This window comes from Xiphias gladius, chromosome 6, assembly GCF_016859285.1.
Source record: "Xiphias gladius isolate SHS-SW01 ecotype Sanya breed wild chromosome 6, ASM1685928v1, whole genome shotgun sequence".
Taxonomy (NCBI): domain Eukaryota; kingdom Metazoa; phylum Chordata; class Actinopteri; order Istiophoriformes; family Xiphiidae; genus Xiphias; species Xiphias gladius.
The window spans coordinates 13,808,942-13,828,314 of NC_053405.1; the positions used below are offsets into that span (position 1 = coordinate 13,808,942).

At 38.5% G+C, this 19,373-nt stretch overlaps 2 protein-coding genes across 2 annotated transcripts in view; one reads left to right on the forward strand and one right to left on the reverse strand.

Moving 5' to 3' along the window:
- psmd1 (proteasome 26S subunit, non-ATPase 1) overlaps positions 1 to 19,373 on the reverse strand; it is a 45,363-nt gene that overhangs the window by 22,140 nt on the left and 3,850 nt on the right. Inside the window, exons 6-16 of the mRNA XM_040128620.1 lie at positions 18,963 to 19,106; positions 18,278 to 18,504; positions 17,721 to 17,781; positions 17,462 to 17,590; positions 17,283 to 17,371; positions 17,092 to 17,170; positions 16,802 to 16,975; positions 16,418 to 16,529; positions 15,861 to 16,057; positions 15,322 to 15,417; positions 14,543 to 14,607 (exon numbers count right to left, since the gene is read on the reverse strand). Of these exons, the coding sequence (XP_039984554.1) occupies positions 14,543 to 14,607; positions 15,322 to 15,417; positions 15,861 to 16,057; positions 16,418 to 16,529; positions 16,802 to 16,975; positions 17,092 to 17,170; positions 17,283 to 17,371; positions 17,462 to 17,590; positions 17,721 to 17,781; positions 18,278 to 18,504; positions 18,963 to 19,106 (1,373 nt within the window). The remainder of the gene's footprint in view (positions 1 to 14,542; positions 14,608 to 15,321; positions 15,418 to 15,860; positions 16,058 to 16,417; positions 16,530 to 16,801; positions 16,976 to 17,091; positions 17,171 to 17,282; positions 17,372 to 17,461; positions 17,591 to 17,720; positions 17,782 to 18,277; positions 18,505 to 18,962; positions 19,107 to 19,373) is intronic.
- htr2b (5-hydroxytryptamine (serotonin) receptor 2B, G protein-coupled) lies at positions 4,802 to 12,922 on the forward strand. Its single transcript, XM_040128621.1, has 4 exons — positions 4,802 to 5,019; positions 5,474 to 6,081; positions 9,943 to 10,143; positions 11,567 to 12,922. The coding sequence occupies exons 2-4, from the start codon at positions 5,820 to 5,822 to the stop codon at positions 12,523 to 12,525; spliced, it is 1,422 nt and encodes a 473-aa protein (XP_039984555.1). The 5' UTR covers positions 4,802 to 5,019; positions 5,474 to 5,819; the 3' UTR covers positions 12,526 to 12,922.

Sequence of the window (19,373 nt, forward strand, 5' to 3'; positions counted from 1 at the left end):
TCAGTATTCATCATATTCACTACATATATCATATCAGATAATTGTTTAATAATTTTAATTAAAATTTTGCCAATGGCTTATCACTTCAACCCTTCTCCCTTTTATCATTAGCACATTTGTTACTCGCAGCTTTTTTCTTCCCCTTTGCTATACATTGCTTGAGTTTTTTATGGTATTTAAGTGTCAACTATAAAAGCCACACAGCATCTTAAATTTGTCTGACATTAACACTGTCCAGGTGATTTCTTTACTTATTTGGGTGACTGGTTGTAATAGACAGGAAGCAAGCTAATCAGATCTGCTCTCTTACAGTGAGAGTGCATTAATAACTGCCAGAATCACATTTCATGTGGCAAGCTCCATCTGTAATTTGTTCTTAGGGGGGAGTTGCACCTGTGTCAGTCTCTATCACTCACATCATAATAAGTGTGAGGTATGGACATATGGTCATAGAGAGTAAAAGTCTTAGAACATTTGTACAAGGGTCTTTGAGTACAGCAGTACCACTGCACACTGCTGAAGGGTTCACTGTCTCCAGGTCAGGCTGAAGGAGTTTATCCTTTTCCAAAAAAAAACAACCAAACAATCGACTTCAATCCATATAATAGATTCAGAATAGATTCAGTTTGATTCAAATGTCTAAACAGGCTGAATGTGCAAGCCTTTCCTATTGTTGCATTAAACCAGTGTTTTAGAAAAATGTTTTATTTTTTCTCTTCTTATCTCTCTTTTTTACGAACGTATTTTACTTCCTTGAGGTTTTTAAGTCAATAAAACATTGAAAAGATTTGTAAATTTGGCTTGAAATACAGATGTCATTGCTTCACTACTTTTTCAGAATAAACAAATGCTGGATATGGATTTCTTCTTTCTATCTGAGTTCTTCCATTTTGCTGATGGTTATCAAAAGCTCTTAAACGTTTGATGGCCTGATTCATACTTTATCCCTATAATGGATATAGACAGCATGCTGTCCTTTTGCTGCAAAGACAGGGGTTGGAGAATTAACAGTCTCAACTCACAACTTACATGTGGGTCAGTTCAAGTCAGTTTTATTTTTGTTGCTCACAATCACAAATTTGTCTCTGGGGGCTTTACAATCTGGTCAGGATCCAAGTGTGGATTGAAGGGAATCATCAGACTACCAGAATAGAATACACTCTATCCATATGGGTACTGAAATTGAAAGGCAATCTAGATCTCCCAATGATTGCCATTTGTGATCTTGTTAAATCCTCAGTAGTGGTTGAGCCAAGCTTCTAATTCCAAACAGACCGGTGGAGCTTACGCTTTAAGAACATGCAGCTATATCGATTCACAAGTCTAAATGAAAAACACAGGAAAGCTTATACTTAGTTAGACATCATTTACATTACTTTATTGAGGGTACTGGGTATCACTGAAGGTATCAGTGTGTACATTGAGGCAACTGTCCCCGAAGTTGAAAAGTGGGTCCGTGATCCCTAGGGGGTCCCTCAAAGTTATTGCAGGGGGGCTGCCAAATTATTGTTTTACAATATTTTGAGTTTTTTTCCCCCAAAAAATTAAATGCACATTAACATGAATTGAGCATATTATTGTGAAAGAAATAAACATTTAAAAAAAAAAAAAAAAAATGCAGACAAGAACATTGATGAAAGACTACCCATGAATCCTCGTCAAATCAAGTGAGGAAGCTAAACTACGCTAAATCACTGTGCGGCACCTATCCATGAAGGCAAACTAGTTAGCTATGCATTATTGAAACATATTGGCCAGTTAGATGTATTCTTATCCCAAGTTTATGGAGATTATTCTGAGCCCAAAATGGATTGTTTTGTAACTTTGAGCAAGAGACTCTGACATACCCTCCACATCAGAAATAATCAGCTAAAGTGTAAAGGGTGAGGCTAACGCACCAAACATTAACCATGCTACAACCGCTGCTGACTTAGCAGCTACAGATAAATGCAAATGAGAGAAGACTCGAAAATATTAAGAGGATTTTCACAAGTTTGGATTTGAATTGCACTGCTCTGCGGTGCTGTCAAAAGAATCTATGAAGCCATCAAAGGTGCGGCAACACTTGGAGACAGCTCATAGCAACTTGAAAGAAAAATCAGTGGAATATTTCCAAGCTCGTCTCAAATCTCTCAAAGGTGAGCAGACATTGATGAACAATCAGCTATAGTTGGTGAGCTAGCTCTGAAAGCCTCTAATCAAGTTGCTCTTTGGATTGCTAAGATGAAAAAGCCGTACACAATCGGAGAAGATTTAATATTGCTTAAATCAAGTGATGTGTGTCAAACAATGTTTGGGAATGACGAGTAAGTTAATAAACTGAAAACTATTCCGCTGGCCTATTGCTTGCCGTATTGATGACATGGCATCTGATGTGAGGGTGCAACTGATAGAGAACCTGATGTTGGCAGAGGCTTTCGCATTACAGTTTGATGAATCTAAGGACTTGTCAAAGGACGCTCAACTTCTGCATCTGTGCAGTTTTTGAGTCAAATGAAATGCAGGAGCAATTTTTTTTTTGTAAGCAACTTCATGAACGCACTACTAGTTTACGAAATTTTCAAAGTGATTGATGTTTTTTTCAGAGAAAATGACATACACTAGGCAAAATGTGTTGCGCTGTGCACTGATGTTGCAAGACCCATGGCTGGTTTAAAAAGTGGACTAATGGCGCTTCATTTCTTCATGAAGACATATTGCATGCTACACAGGGAGTCACTTGTTGCCCATGTATTGACTGCTGAATTGTCAGATGTTATGGACTCGTGAAAGCTGTCAATTGTGTCAAAAAGAGTGCTTTGCAAACACATCTCTTTTCTACTCTTTCTGCTGCTGCGGGAGAAGAGCATGCTGCTCTACTTTACCATTCTAACGTTTGATTCCTTTCACGCGGAACAGTATTGTCAGATGTGTTGCAGTCACACACGTCTATTCGGGAATTTTTAATTCTCTAAAACCGTGCAGAGCTGTCATTTTCAGTGACGATGTCTGGGTCACGAAACTTGAATATCTTGGAGACGTTCTCTGAGCTGAACAGACTTAACAGTCCTATGCAAGGCTGCAATACACATGCCATCCAGCTGCATGACAGAATGGAAGGCTTTCTCGAAAAGAAAAAAAAAAAAAATTCAGAAGATCGAGGGGGCGAGTCAGGAAGGGAATTTTTTCCATGTTTCCATCAGTGGATGAGTTGGGAGATTGTGCAGTGATCTCACCTCACGTAATGTGCAATTGTTGCGCACTTGAGGGTCAATTTGGGAAATACCTTTCTGAGGCTGACTCCTGGCACAGGGCATGACATGGATACAGTTTCCATTCAAAGCCACTGACAGTACATACAGAAATATATGAAACAATACCACTCATCCAGTCCTGGATCCCTGCCCAGAAAGACTTCCCACAACTGACAGCAAAAGCAATGATGAGCCTTTTGCCTTTTGCAACAATGTATCTTTGCGAAAGTGGATTTTCTACCCTCACCTACCTGAAAAGCAAATACAGGTAAAGACTGCATCCTGAGGATGATACGGCCCCCTGCCTGACAACCTCTGTCGGCCCTGGGATAAAAAAAAGCTGTGTGCTACTCACCATAATCAAAAAGCTCGCTACGGTAAGATTATGTGCCATGCTCAGATTGATAGTTTAAGGATTCACTGTCCCTTCCAGATGTATGCTTCTAATTAAAACATGAAAATATGAATCTGTCAATTATTATTTTAATAGCTTAGTACTGTATGCACAATAACAAGGTATGTTTATACATGGCACTATAGGCTGCCCTACACGTTAATGTAGTCCCAGTTTAATATGCTACACAAATTGTACAATATATGTGCTAGGGGGTCCCTACTCCATCTCTCAATCAGCTAAGGGTTCCTTGGCCTGAAAAACATTGACGACCCCTGCTTTGAGGCACTATTGAGGGGTGAGTACAAGGTAGCTTTAATTCTTACAATAATGCATTTTGTTTTTTCTATTTCCTATACTGTTTGCAGTATTTTTTTTAAAAATCTTTTTATGTGTTTTCAGTTATCTGGTCCGATTCAGTAAAATCCAATAGCAAGCAAAAGCTGGCATTATCATCATCATTAAATTTTTTTTTATTTTATTATTTTTGTCAGTATATACTGTTTTTAGTATTTACTACTAATTTTAGTATTTATATTCTTAATATTATATCACTAGGTAAATACAAACAAAAAAGCTGTTTTGAAAGCTGAAGTCTAAGCACAGTTAGGACTGTATTTAAATGACTTCTGCAGCTTTTAAAACGTTAGCTCATTGAGTACAAAATGGAAAAGGTACTGTTTACAAGCACCTCACCAACACACAGAAGGTTTCTCCACTTACACCACTACTACCTCTCCAACCACTGCTTGTTTTGAATAGAGAAGAGAACAGAAAGTGACAAATATAAACAGTGGGACTGCTGTGTTGAAGGAAATTACCTCCCAGAACCACTGGCATCTTGCCAGCACGAAGACATTCATCTGTTTTGTACAGAGCCTGACTCACGGGCATGACAGAGAGGAGGGAGGGGAGAGTGAGAGCGCGATCAAGACGAGAGAGAGTGCGAGCTGATCACAGGCTGTGAACAAGAGGCAGCGACTGGGAATGGGAGAGACGCATACAAGCCACAACATCTGAAAGTTTTAAACCTGTGATCGCAGTATGTGATGCGAAGCAAGACTGGGGGTTCCTCCAACATGTGGAAGCAAAACAAATTCCACATCATGGACTGCTTCAGACAGAGACAGATTTAGGTTTTGCTGTTGAGGGAGGGAGGGCATTCTCCGTCACGTTCTTTTTTGGGGAGGGTGGAAATATAATGATGAGATAGTTTAATACCTTTTTAACATTGCCCAAGTGGTGCGCAAAGACTGTAAATGCATTGGGTGTTAAGCTGCACTGTTTTCCAGCACAAAATGTTGCTTTCTTTTTATGAAAGTTAAGACAGTTTGGGAAAACACTTCAAGAATTGAATCGTCAAAGACCAACAAACTTTACCTTCAAGAGCAGGTAAGAAACTTTTGCAAATTCACAATAATGCTTATTGACACCGTGTTGTATTTTTTTGGATCAAGTGTGATATTGTGTAATCCATTCAACATGCAAAGGCATGTACATATTTCTAGATTCACAAATTTAGACTGTACAATGAGAAAAATCATGTACCTTTGGTCTTAAACCTAACAGAGGTTTTTAAGTCCTTTAAAAACCAATCCTCTGTTTTAAAACCTTTTATAAATTCGTTTTATAATTAATATAAACTATTGAATACCACAACAGACATGGAAAAAGCTATTATACCCTATATTCCTGCTTGGTAAATTTCTTTGCCATAATGTGGAAACTAACAGTCACCGCACAGGAAAGACCCTCTTCATTTGTAACTATAAACATCTCATTATTATGCCATCATTCACACAAATTAAAGCAAATTGTTAACAAGGTCTCGATGTTCCTTCAACAGACCTGTTTGAGGATGCACTGGATCACTGAGTTTCAAATGCCTGGGAAATTGAGGACCCCTGCTAACATTTCACTGTGGAAGTACTAATCGTGTTGGGATTACTGCCAGCATTGGAGTTTGTAGTGTTAGACTCGTTTTCAGTGGATCCTCTATAGACTGTCAGCTATTCCTTTTGGTTTGTACACTGCACCAAGGGATGACGCACCCTGTTCGCTGACCCTGAGCTGTCCCGCCCTACCCTCTGCCCTTGTCCGCGGGACCCAGTGACCATGCTGACCGAGTGTCCAACACCAGAAAGATCAGACCCCCGACCCACGCTCAGGCCTGCTGTTACCTCTGCAGCACCATGTCTCAGGCAGTTACGGCTCCACTCGAGACTAACAGCTCACGGCCAGGAGAAGAGTCTGGGGTTCAGCTGAAATGGGCTGCCTTGCTTATTGTCATGGTCATCATCCCCACTATAGGAGGCAATATCCTGGTCATTCTGGCTGTGTCCCTTGAGAGGAAGCTGCAGAACGCCACCAACTATTTTCTGATGTCACTTGCTGTGGCTGATCTGCTGGTGGGACTCCTAGTGATGCCCATTGCCCTCGTCACTGTTCTCTACAGTAAGTTTAGCATGGGACCTTGCATTTTAAAATCTGATATTATCTCTTATCTTTGAACTGACCTGTGAAATATAAAAGCAATAAATACATGGCTCTATTGAGAGAAAAATGTCCTTGTTCAATGCCCAGACCAATTTTTTGACACCATTCTGATGAAACGTTAAACCAATGATGAACATTACCCTGATACCTAGCTATGTTCGAACGGTTTTTATCCCCTATTGGCTGATTGGTTTTAAACGGCCATGGATAAAAGGCCTGTAAAACCCAGCAAACCATTACTAACAAATGTTCATGGCAAAAATCTTTTAAAGTGAGTGTAGAAGTGAGTCTGTCTCTCTGGGATGGGGAAATAACCAGCGGTAGATATTTTATGGTTTTCTATTTTCTATCATTAGGAAAATATTAAGCTACCTTAGCCTTAATAATCTACCCAGAAAAACAAGCCAGCATACTTACGGGTAGCAAAGGAGGATAAAAATAGTTTGTGAGCAACACAAGATACAATCACAACTATCTCTAAACAAATTATTCTAGATGAAATATAACGAGAGATAGTGGTCAGCAAACATGCATTTTCCTCTGGCAGTGCTTTGCTAGTAGTTGCACAGCTTGAATCGAACTACTGGTCTAGGGAATCATTACCCAAAGAAAAAAACATGCAAATGAAAACCATTTTATTTTAATTCCAGTGACAGTGCTGTTTAAATACAACTGCATTGTCCTATTGTTTTTGTCTTTATACAACTACAAAATACAGAGCTACGGGCAAGCATTTATTCTCCAGTAATTCAAACGGAGGATAATGAGCCAGATCATGAGAATGTTTAACACACATAAGAGCAGAGTATAGTGTAACACTGGGCTATTTGTAGTCTTCTAAAATTACATGTTTTCTATGAGATCAATGTGTGTCAAACTGGTCACAGGTGCAGCTTGCGACTATCTTATCTTAATGCAAAAGAGACACAAGTAAGAGCCATGCAATTAATCTACTCTATCTGTACTTAGATATACTAAATCTAGTAATAGTCATAAATCTGCCCATCTATACGTTGTCCAATGGTTGCTGTAATAAAAGACCACGGCTGACATTTTGACACAACATAATGAATGTATTTAACCTAAATAATAGCTTATGCAGCAATTCAACTGTTTAGTTTCCTGACTCCTTATAAAAAAAACTCAAACTTCCATGCAGGTCTCATGTGAAGTGTGTTGTACAGACTAAACATTTTTTTTTCCCTTTTAAAGTTGCTTCAGTTGAGGAGGCTGAGTAGGCTGTGAGACGAAAACTTACCCAGTATATCATCAGAAGAAACAGAAAGCTCAAAGAAAAATATGAAAAAAAAAAAAGGTAATACAAAGTCCTGATCCTTAAAGAACCAACACAATGAGGTGTACAAGTATTCATGCATGCCTAAGTGCATCTCTCTGTGAATGAGAAAAGAACAAGAGTGTAGCTCCATATACCAGTTTTATTTTGGGGGTTGGTAGAGTGGCAGCGTGAAATGTCAGAATATCAGTTTGTCAAGTTTTCGACAAATTCGAAAGTTTGAGTTTGAAGGTGATTGTATTCTATAATATGTAATAATTGGAATTAAATAAATAAAAATAAATATATATTCTATACACATATATACATACAGACAGACAAATACATATATATTAGCATTGCTAATAACAATTATTCATGGATGAGTTTTATTACAGCAATAACTGCTAAAATGCTGCATTTTGGAAAACCAAATAATCTTGGATGTATATTCTTCACTTGGTAAATATTTTTTTAGACTTAAGCTGCTGTCATTACTCTCCTTTTTAGGGAGATGTAGCTCACATTACTAAAGGTGAGAAGGGAGAGGTCATAGGGACATAAACACGCACAAACATTGTTTGTGTTAAAGGCTGGTGTGAAGCATAGCAGGGCTATCAACGGTGTGGACCTTCAAAACTGCCAGATGCAGGATCGGTACAAAGCACACAGTAATGCAGTATAGGAGAGGGTATACTATCTACAGTTAAATAGCAGAACATCACTGCTCTAAGGCATCAAACACTCCCAGGTTTCCAAAACTACCATGTGAGGCTGGCAGAGATATGGGTTTACATTAAAATAAATAAATAAATAAAAATAAAAATTATTGCAAGGCCACAAAGCATTCCATATTCATGGAGGCGTATACAAGAAAATGCTTCAATTTAAACTTAGATACACCCGTAAGCACTGCCAATTAATTTCCACATCTGTCACACAGATGAATTCAATACATACAGGCAACACCATAAATAATTTAAGAGATCTTATGTTTAAAATGTGAGCTGTGTAAAATATAACACTGGGTGACAAAAAAATATCAAGAATAATATTTGAAAGGACAAATTAATTGGTTTTCCTCCTAAAGTGTTGTATCTGCAAGGCATCACCTCATAACACATTACACTACCGACTGAGTCAAAGTTTTCACCTCAACTAGCCAATTAACAGAGCAATTAAATAATTATTCTCTCTTTATTATTCTCTATTCGCTTCTCTTTTATTTAAAGAGCTGTGGATCAGAGGATTTTTTTTTTGTACTATGTAACGTGCTAAATGCTTATATGACTGAGTTTTGGTTGATTAAACACAAGCCACAAAAAAAGAAAATTTATCAGAACAAAAATACTACAAAAAGAATACCACCGCATACAGACATTTCCAGAATGATAAGAAGCAGAATATATACATACAGTTTTTTTGCTAATAATAAAATTGAGGCCATTCCTTTAAAAAAAGCCTGCATTATAATTTAATCATTTTGACTTTTATCTTTCTAAACTTGTTTTAAGAGACATATAAAAATGATAAAAGTTAAAGTAATGGCACAGATGATTTTTGTGATTCTTAAACAATCAAAAAAATTTAACAAAAACAATGAAGCAAGAGGAAATCCTATGTATGGTATTGACTGCAGTCTTGTGTAACCAGAAACTGCTTGACACCCATTTCTCCATGAAATCATTTATAAAAAGGGTGGCATTTGGTAGAAGGACATTTTGAAAAGGAAACCATAGAAACAATAACAATAAAACTGTTATTGTTAAATACCTAGTGTTTGTGCTGTATCTTTTCTGCAACATTTACCACACACGGATTTTCTAAGAGTTACGGATATGGATAGAGGGTTTAGTGGTTTGTGACCCTTTGACACTTCACAGAACAGGTACAGTGGGTCCTGTCGGTAGGTACAGTGGGTCATACAGTAGGTACTATGAGTATGAGTGAAGTATTTGTCAATGAATAAGTCTACCAGAAGAAACCTAATCAAATGACTTAAAAATTCCACCAAGTGTGACAAGAAAGAGGTGCAAGGAAAAGAAGGGAGGGTGGCATAACAAAAGAAAATTATGTAAAGGAATATTTCCAACAAAAGTCTTTTGCAATGTTAATGGGTGACGGGATAAAAGCCAGAACAATTACTTGCCAATTTCATGCCTGGAACAGAAAATAAACACTACTGTTGAGCATAGTCTCCAGCACATCTACATAAAGAGCTTTTAGCTCCATAAACAATCAGTGAACCCTCCTTTTTCCAGTAAAGTCATTCCTCACAGGGATAAACAAACACCAATCCTTTGCATGAGTGGTTACTTCTAATGTCTTGCCATTGTGGCACATCTCCCATAACTGGCAGTGTGGAAAACCCAAGTTCTTTATGGGATGAAAATGGGTTATACAATGTAGTTATACATTATAGGAGTTTTTAATTGTAGAGACACTACCATATACAAACAGATAAACAAATTATTTCTAAAAAAAACAACTGCAAGACAACAATTTAATGTCTTACTGGATTAATTTCCTTCTAATCTTCCCTTTAGACTCTGGCTGGCCTCTTCCGGAATTCCTCTGCCCCATTTGGCTCTTCCTCGATGTGCTGTTTTCTACCGCATCCATCATGCACCTATGCGCCATTTCACTGGATCGCTACATTGCCATCAAGAAGCCAATCCAACACAGCCAGTACAAATCCAGAGCCAAAGCGATTGTGAAGATTGCACTGGTGTGGCTCATATCCATTGGTAAGCACATCGATTCAGATTTCCTTAACTGTTCTTAATACACATTATACAGTGCTCTGAGATAGTCCTTACTTTGATAAAGTTATTTCTGAGGAAAAGTCTGATTTCTTGACATAAAATCCATGGGCAGCCCTGGTTTACAGATTCAGAAATATTCGCTCGATGCAATAAAAGGAGTTACTATATAAACAGCAACCTTTCAGCTACAATGTATATGGGAATGAAATGGGGTGATTGAAGGGCATCGGTCACAGTGAACCTTAGAGATGTTAATGATAATGTCCTAAGGGGACAACCCAGTCAATTTTCATGAGAGACTGGGGTTTGTCCAAAGGCCAATGTAGCTATTGCATTCAACGTAAGCTAAACTAAGGGTAAGGGTAATTAGGTGTAAGAATTAACGCACCAACACGAAACAGTTTGTTACCAATCAGATCAATATTGTTAGAACCTGACAAAATACCTCGTAAGTAAGAAGCTCAATAGCAACAGCTAAAATGTTTGGCTGATTTTTATTTCTGGCTCTATCTGAGTGGCCTAAAAAACTGTGGAAATTGGGTTGTTTCGACAGAAGAGGGAAACTTTTTTTCATATATAAGCTCATGTAGACCAAAGCTGTAAAACAGAGATGGTACGGAGTGTAAAGATTAGAAGGCTACAAGCTTTCTCAGATAATAAAATGCATCCCTTTACGGTTTCGAGAATGGAAGGTTTGACAATAGAGAGAATTCAAAGAAGGATTGGATTCCAGCTTGCTAGTCCCCTTGATGAAAAATCATATTGAGTTGTCGGTTTCAAGAAGCACCTTTCTGCATTTATCGTCCATAGCTCTTATGTGAGTGCTGAGGTTCATTATTCAAGATCGGCTAATCATTTTAGCTTTCCAGTAAGAAAGTAAAGCATAAAAATTTAGACAATTTCACTGATGCATTACTGCTCAGTACTCTTTGCCCAGTCCTCAGACCAGTAAAAGCACAGCCCGTTTGGTTTCATTTGAACCTCATTTCATGAGCAAAACCAGAGGGTTAGATGGAATGAAAGGAGCTGCACTAAACACCGTTGACAGCAGAAGAGTTTTTACCCGGACTGTATACTGTTGCTCGGTTTAAGAGGCATTATGGCAGGCAATGGATGATTACTTTACTTGATTTTAAAAACTAAAAGCAACCAGATCCTGCCTTGTTATTCCACTATCTTTCCGCTAAACATGAGTCTTTTTCCAGTTGCTGCTACTACCATACTTATGAAATTAAACACAGGAATGTATTTCCCTGAGATGAAAAACAAACAATACTGTAGCTGGTGTTGAAAACATCAAAAGCAAAATAGTTCCACTGTTCATCTCGTCAGAAGTTCATCATTATTATGAAAAAATCTTCAGTGTCAATGTTTGCCAATACTAACTGCTGTTGTCATTTTCCAGGTATCGCAATCCCGATTCCAATTAAGGGGCTTAAGAACTACCATTTTCCCAACAACATCACCTTCAACAGTAACCACATATGCCTGCTGAAAACAGACACCTTCCGGGAGTTTATCATGTTTGGCTCCTTGGCTGCATTCTTCATCCCTTTGACCATCATGATGGTCATCTACCTGCTTACAGTCCAGGTCTTGCGTAAAAAGGTTTATTTGCTCAGGTCAAAGGTGACTCAGCGCTTTAGCTACCCGACAGTCTCCACAGTTTTTCAAAGGGAACAGGGTGTGACCTCCCCTCAAGCTGAGGAACTGAACATGCTAGACAGCAGACTTCCAAGGATTCAAGAAAAACCAAATGCAGGAACAATAAACTCTGCTACAGGAGAACAAATGTCCTTTCGCAGAATGTCGACAATGGGCAAGAAGTCAATGCAGACTCTAAGCAATGAGCAGCGTGCCTCAAAGGTGCTAGGCATCGTCTTCCTTCTGTTCGTAGTGATGTGGTGCCCTTTCTTCATTACTAATATCACATCTGTGCTATGCACCAGCTGTGATGTTAATGTAATCGCCCGCCTAATGGAGATCTTTGTTTGGGTTGGTTATGTGTCATCAGGTATCAACCCACTGGTCTACACCCTATTCAACAAAACTTTCAGGCAGGCGTTCACACGTTATATCACCTGTAATTACAAAAACATTGCTAATCATGGGTCAGAAAGGCACTCAAGGGCCTCAAATGCAGATCGGACCCTTACACGGATTTCATTCAGGTCTTCCATGGCTGAAAACTCTAAATTGTTCATGAAACGGGGAATGAAAAATGGCATTGGAGCAGTGAGCTGCCAAAGTCCACTAAGGTGCCGACAAGCACCTGTACAGTCATCCAGTGGTGTTGTGTTAGACACAATTCTTCTGACTGAAAATGAAGCTGGTAAGCAGGGGGAACATGTTAGCTGCGTGTAGAGCTACTTGAAAAAAAATTATCCAATTAAAAAAGGGAGCACTTTAATGGGGATTAATGGGGCAAAGTTTTTGTCTCTTTAAAGACAAAATTGCTAACCTGCTGTTGCTCTCAATTTGATCAACAAATCATTTAAGGCCAGGACTTCCTGTACATTACATAACAACAGAATGTAGCCTGTTGGTTTTTGATGCTGTTGATGTATGTTTACATCAGTAATGTTTTTATAACAAAAGAAAAACAGGGCAATATATACAAGTATGCCATCTCGGAAAAACACACAAAAGGCTACTTTTCATTCATAAGTCAAACTCCTCCATATATATATGTATGAGTAATATTTTGACCAAAAATATTACTCTGGGCGTTTAAAAATAGGCCACATTGACACTGTGAATTCTCAAAGACAGCAAGACAGTTCATAGCGCACACAAAGTCATAGAGTTTGAGTTTTCAAAACTAGAAATATCCTGTAACAGGATTTAAAAAAATCAAAAAAAATAAATAAATAAATAATACGTAAGGATGTCCTCTATGAATGGTCAAAAGTCAACAAAGTTCAAGCTATCAGAGAGGAATGAAGAAATTATGACAACCTGGAAACTCCATGAATGCAGTATACAATATATTCCTATGCTGATTCTTTAAACTTGGGCTATCTTAATATGCTGTAAACCATCTCAGACCACATGCTTATGTTTTAAGACAACCACAACTCTACCTTTCAAATCTCTTCTGCAACAGACACATAGAATGCATTGCACTCTTGAAATTCTACTTATTGTATTTGCTGGAACTTTGAGAAGCGCTCTTTTATGTGTATTGCAGCCTGATGTTTTCACATGTTAAAAGCGTTCCAAATAAAAGTCTGTATATAAAGAAAGAACAAAATCCAGAATACATGGAAACCTAATTGTGTTTAATAAAATATTTTCTGTGTTGCTGAACTTAAAGAAAACTGTACCAGTTCTGAGTATCTGTGTTCTTTCACTGTCGATGTCGACACTCCTATACTACTTTAAATTAATCAGCAAGTAAAAACGCCTCTTTCATGAACCATCGTTGAACAAAGCACATCAGGACACAACCATACTGTAAACCAAGATCTGACTTAGCAGATCAGCAAATACTGTTACTTAAAAGTGACTCAATGCACTTGGATTATATTTTTTTACTATAAAACACCATCAGAGGTTATTAAATAGAAATAGAAGAATTATTGTAACAAATCCAAGAGCCTGTAGATTTAAAATGGGCAAGTAAGAAAACTGGAGGACTGTGTATTCATCACCAATTGTTTATGCTTAATAATAATATCAGATAGTAACATTTTTTAAGCAAGAACACTGCAGGCATCCAAATACATATTAATTCAAAGCGCCTAAATTCAACTTAGCTAACGAAATATAAAATGTTTGATCTATGGTGCCAGAAATTAGATTTGGATAGGGATCCCTGAGCTTGCTGTGTGACTTTTATTTTTTGTTAGACCAAGCTTGTCTCATTGTTAACAAACAGGAACTCTTTATTTAGTAAGAAAAGCAGAAACGTAAGACATTTAAACTTGAAGGTGTCCTCTTGTGCAAGTGTACATGTTGGGAGAGTGGAGGGAGTTATCTTTGAGCCATTAGGATGGGAAGTGGGAGAAGAGGCGGCCAACTGAATTTTTCTAGTTCAGGAGTCTTTCTAAACACAGCGAAGATTTACACAAGGTTTATCTAGCGGCCAATTGATCACACAGAATATCACATAGCCTTTTTTGGGCTTAAAAATGTAAACCAAGATATTTGTGCACTGGCTAGGCTCTCTGTTTAACACTGCTATGCTCTCTGATGGCTAAATCCCTATAAACAGCCAGGAAAGAAAATGAGTGAGTGACAATGACAAGAACGTTCAGCCTCCTTGGACAGAGGTCTAACTTCCATGAAGGTTAGGAAGGTTAGTCTAAGGCCTCTGGTGGATGTGAAGAAATTAAACAGATTGTTCATAGGTCAAGTATTTCTGCAGTCTGGATCTTACCTGAACAAGATGAAGCCGATGGACTCGACAGCAGCCCTTCTGACGTCATCATTCACGTCACTTACCTTCAATTAGGATAAGCAAAGCAGTCAAATAACCAAAGGTTATACTAAGGCTCATCAAATCCTGCAATTAACTTTAATAACGTAGCTCCCTTGAGGCTCACAGAATGAGGCACATGCTCCACTATCACACCATCTACTAGCTTTAGCTTGTATAAGGCACCACCTACAGGACAACATGTTGAACTGTTCAAACCTCTCAAGCATGTTGTGTTTGCTAATGTAGCCACTGAAAGCACACTGAACGACATATACATGCATCCTCAAATTACAGTGTCATCATTTTAAACCGCTGTGTAGTAAAACATTTCTTTTCTTTGTTTGAATAAAGTGTTTCAATGTTAGCCCCAACACTAAATTCTGGTAGTTTTAACAATTAGCGCTGTTTTCATAAAAGCTTTCTGGACTTAATGGATTCAGAACTTAATCACAGATTCATAAAAGATTAGGAGCAACACTGATGTCTTCTGTTAAAGCTGAATGCTTTAATCATCTAATCATTTTAGGATAATCAAATTTTTTACTCCCAATAGAAATTAGTATCATTTTTTTTAACAAACATAATTCACAGTCTTAAAATAAGTAATATTAAGTTTGGTGCCAGCTACAGTTACACAGGCCTGGCCCTTGGCATCTGCTTCACTACTAGAATGATAAACTTGTTTTCCATTCAGTTAAATACTGTGTTGTGAAGAAGACCAAACAGGAAACACTCACAGCAACATGTAACAAGCGTCGAATGGCCTTGTTGTTCCCGGAGCCGCAGTAGGCCATTCCAACAGTGTACATACCAGAGCGCCTCAGGATGGGGTCCTATCATAGACAGTGAAAGGAAGCAGAGCTTTAGACTTTGTGTCTGGATACACAACTAAGATCAACATAAGTTGAATCATTTCCCACATCCAGCTCTTATATAAAGGTTTCTGGCACAAAGTACAGAGGAAGAGCCACCCATATGATGTGAAATACACACACAACCTCAATGCATCAAACATCAGAACTTGAAACTGCAAGGTTTATGGAGTGCAATGACCTTTTAAGACACACTGAGTTATTTTTAAATACCCTCCCATCTTTCTTTTCTCTTTGAATTCATTGCGCTTGTGTCATTCCATATGTACTGTGTTATTATATACATAATCTGCACCAATACCACAAAAACAAAAGGTTTATTGCAAGGTTTATTGTTGCTGGAAAATAAATCTGACCTGATCTAGTGCTGAACATGATTTGCTCTGAGTGCATTTCAGCCTTACCTTGTCTCTGCAAAGGCTTTCAATGAGGGCATCAGCCTCCTCCATACGTCCATACATGACCAAGGCGATTCCGACTGCCAGGCCACGCAAGATCTTCTCGTGCTGGGTCTCCTGAGCATAGCCTACCATGTCCTCAATGGCCTGGGCTGACTTGGAGCCCAGCATGACCAGGCCCAGAGCCAGGCCTGCAGCTTCACCTGGGAGGTTACATGATATTGTCAGCACTGCTCCTTTTGGCTTTTTAAATCAACGGATTGAAATTTATATTTGAGACGTGGCAAAATCACTACCCGTACCATAGAGTAGACACCTTTTTTATATATTTGTTTGATGACACATCATTCTTTCACAAACACAGTTTTAATACTGGTTCATTTCATCATTCAGTTCTTAGATCATGGCAAGCAGGAAGTAAAAATACTAATGATAGATTTTTTGGTAATTTTTGTTAAATGGTTATTTTGAGTAAGAAGAATAGTGAGGACCAAAAAACTGGTTAGCCACCCTGCTATTCAGAAAACCTTTCTGTTTAGGGAATAGGGCAATTGCCTACGCACCGGTGACAGCATCATCCTGGTACAGGTTGGACTTCAGGAGGTCGTAAACATCCTGTCTGGCTGTGCCCAACGCAGCCAAACCAAGGCCAAGGGCACCACCATGACGGACAATCTGTGCAACAGAAGAAGAAAACAGACCATGAGAGATGGAACACACAATAAAGCAGCCAAGTGACAAAGTGACTAGCTGCTGGTCTCACACACTTCTAGCTGAGGCTTTTAAGTCTAAAGACCTAAACCTTTTGTAGACATAAATTATCTTAATTATTACTCAGTTCAAATCAAAGTATTCCCCTTTTAGCTACCATTCTCTTCCTTTATCAATCAAGTATATACAGTATCTGACAGTAAGCCAGCATTCAAAGTAAACATCAAAAAACTCACATCATTGCTGGCGTTCTTGAGCTGACTGAGCAGGTAGTCAATAATGTCCCCACCATGGTTGGCATGAATGAGTCCCAAAGCATACAGACCTCCCCCCTCCTGGTAGGCTGAGCCAGGGGAAGTGTCTTTGGGCAAGTAGGTGGCCATTAACTGGAGAGCCTCTTTCTCATGGCCCTGAAAAACACAGCATGTTATGTTCAGAATTAGATAGACAATCTGGAATAAACTTAGTTATTTTATTTTATTTTTTTAATTTGCATTATATTATCATCATAGTGACATAAATTTACCTTGTGGATGACACCCAGACTTGCTGTGGCTGTGAACTTTGCCCAGTTGGTGGCTCTTGCCAGCCATTCCAAATTTTCTCTACAAAAAATAAAAACAAAAACTTTAGTCTAAATGTCACTTGGAGTAAGTATGTTTATCGCTCTCTACGCAATCTATAAAATAGGTTGTTTTGTATTGACAATAGAGTTACCTGAGAAACTGGTCACTTGTGGTCCCTGTGTGCATGAAAGAGTTTGCTATTACTGTGGCTGTATGGCACACCGAATTTCGGACTGCATCCTAGAGTGACAGAGGGGGAAAGAAGCTCAGGAGGAAGCTGTAACAGCACATTCAGTGACATAATCTGCAGTTGTTGCTAGCCTACATTACCTTTGTATTTTTGAGGATCATTAAATCTGTGTTGTTATTTCGGATAAGGAACTGTAGGTGCAGCTCAATTGCCATCTCTCCGCTAAGGATTTTGATCATCTTGGCGTTCTGGTCTTTGGGCTCCTCTTTCTGTAAAAACACAGAGAAGCAATATGATGATCTGTCAACTGAATCCAATTTGCTCTGTTTAGACACAGAAAAATGACAAGCACCTGGTATCACAAAAGTGCTGCAGTACAAAACAGTCTAAAAATCTTACTGTTTCTGCTGGCTTTCCAGCAGGTGAGCTGCCAGCCTTGTCATCTGTCTCCATTGCATCACTGTAACACACAAAAAACAACTTTCATCGGTGTCGAATCACCTAATTTCAAGTGGCTATCTTGATGCCTAAAATAAACCCATGTAGGGTTTCACTTAGTACCTCATATCTCCCATATATTTCCTATATTTGACCTAATGGTTCATTTAGATTCATTTCAGCAGTTATAACTCAATGCTATACAAAAACGGATGCACACCAAAGAACAGAGCTTGTAAGGCTAAATATTCTGACTCCGAATTATCTGAACTTGTACTGAACTACTACTGGTATGCTCAAGCATGCTCATGTTCTGCATAGTGCCTGAGGACTTACAGAGTTTTTGGTTACCTTCTTAGTGTCCTGATATACTGTCTTCAGTTTTGTTACTCATTACGGGCAACCATGTAGGTTTTAATATTAGCAGTGAAAAAGCCTTAAGCCCTTTTGAACATGAACCACAGACACAGTGCTTCAACCTAGGTATTAGTGAGTTCTTGTTATCTTCCCCTGCCCACCTGTCTTTGTCGGGTGTGGGCACAGTTCCTGTATTTGTAGAGCCAGGGACTGCGGGAATAGGCGTTCCAACAGTCCGCAGGTTCTGGATAACAGAGGAGAGGAACTGCTGGCTGGCACTCTCATACAGGTCAAAGCAGATCTGATAAGCCATCAGCAGGTTGTCCTCCTTAACTAATTTCTCCAGGATGTCACTCACAGCCTGGGGGTCATCCAGGAATATCAGACACTAGAGAGGTGAGGACAAAAAAAAAAAAAAAAAAAGATTGGAGAGGCATTTTGGATTCCCAGCTTTTTGAAAACTGATTTTTCTGAAAGTAGTTCACTACACATGATCACTATACAGCAGTACCTATAACTGTTAGATAATGCATGAAATACATGAACAGCTGTTGGTATGATCAGGGCTAATGTAGCTTTAGCTAACAAATGAGAAAACATAATTTATATGTTGAGTGTAAAGCTGGTTATCTAATGCAAATTACATTATAGCAGCATCAGTACAATATTAAACTTACTTTAATAATACTTCAAGTAATCAAAGAATTAAGTAAATTATAAAGTAAAAAGTATAAAAGTATGTTAAAAATCCCAGACAACCAATGATTAGTTGAAAAAGCACCAAATATCAGAATAGTTATAATTACAATAATTTTAATGAGAGTTTTCTGAGTATCTGATGTTTACCTGGCAGACGTTGATGAAATCAGGCTTTTCCAAGTTCATATAGAGTTTGACCAGCACCCGCAACACCTCGTTACGGAATTTCTTGTTCTGCATCAGGGACATGCACACCTTCAGGCTGTAGGCAAGGAGGCCACTCAGATCATTCTGCATAAGAACATAAAGAAAAAAGTAACAGTTGTTAACATGTTTCATGACACAATAACTGGGGACAGTCAGCAGCAGTAATCAAAATCTGGACTTTGAGAATTATGCTTGTAACAGTGATGCAATGTGAAGTTAGTCAAGGTCATCATGACAAATTCTAGGCCACTTACTGTATTAGAATAAACTGATTCTTGTAAAGTGTGTCAAAGTTCTGAGGCATTATCATGCAAAGTATGCTAGAGTCTGGTACAAGACTTAGGTCTATTC

What these genes read in the sequence shown, in the direction of transcription:
- htr2b (XM_040128621.1), top strand. Translation starts at nt 5,820, where the DNA reads ATGTCTCAGGCAGTTACGGCTCCACTCGAGACTAACAGCTCACGGCCA. An exon ending in CCTCGTCACTGTTCTCTACA is followed by an intron (nt 6,082 to 9,942) that starts GTAAGTTTAGCA and finishes TCTTCCCTTTAG; the next exon opens with ACTCTGGCTGGCCTCTTCCG. An exon ending in GGTGTGGCTCATATCCATTG is followed by an intron (nt 10,144 to 11,566) that starts GTAAGCACATCG and finishes GTCATTTTCCAG; the next exon opens with GTATCGCAATCCCGATTCCA.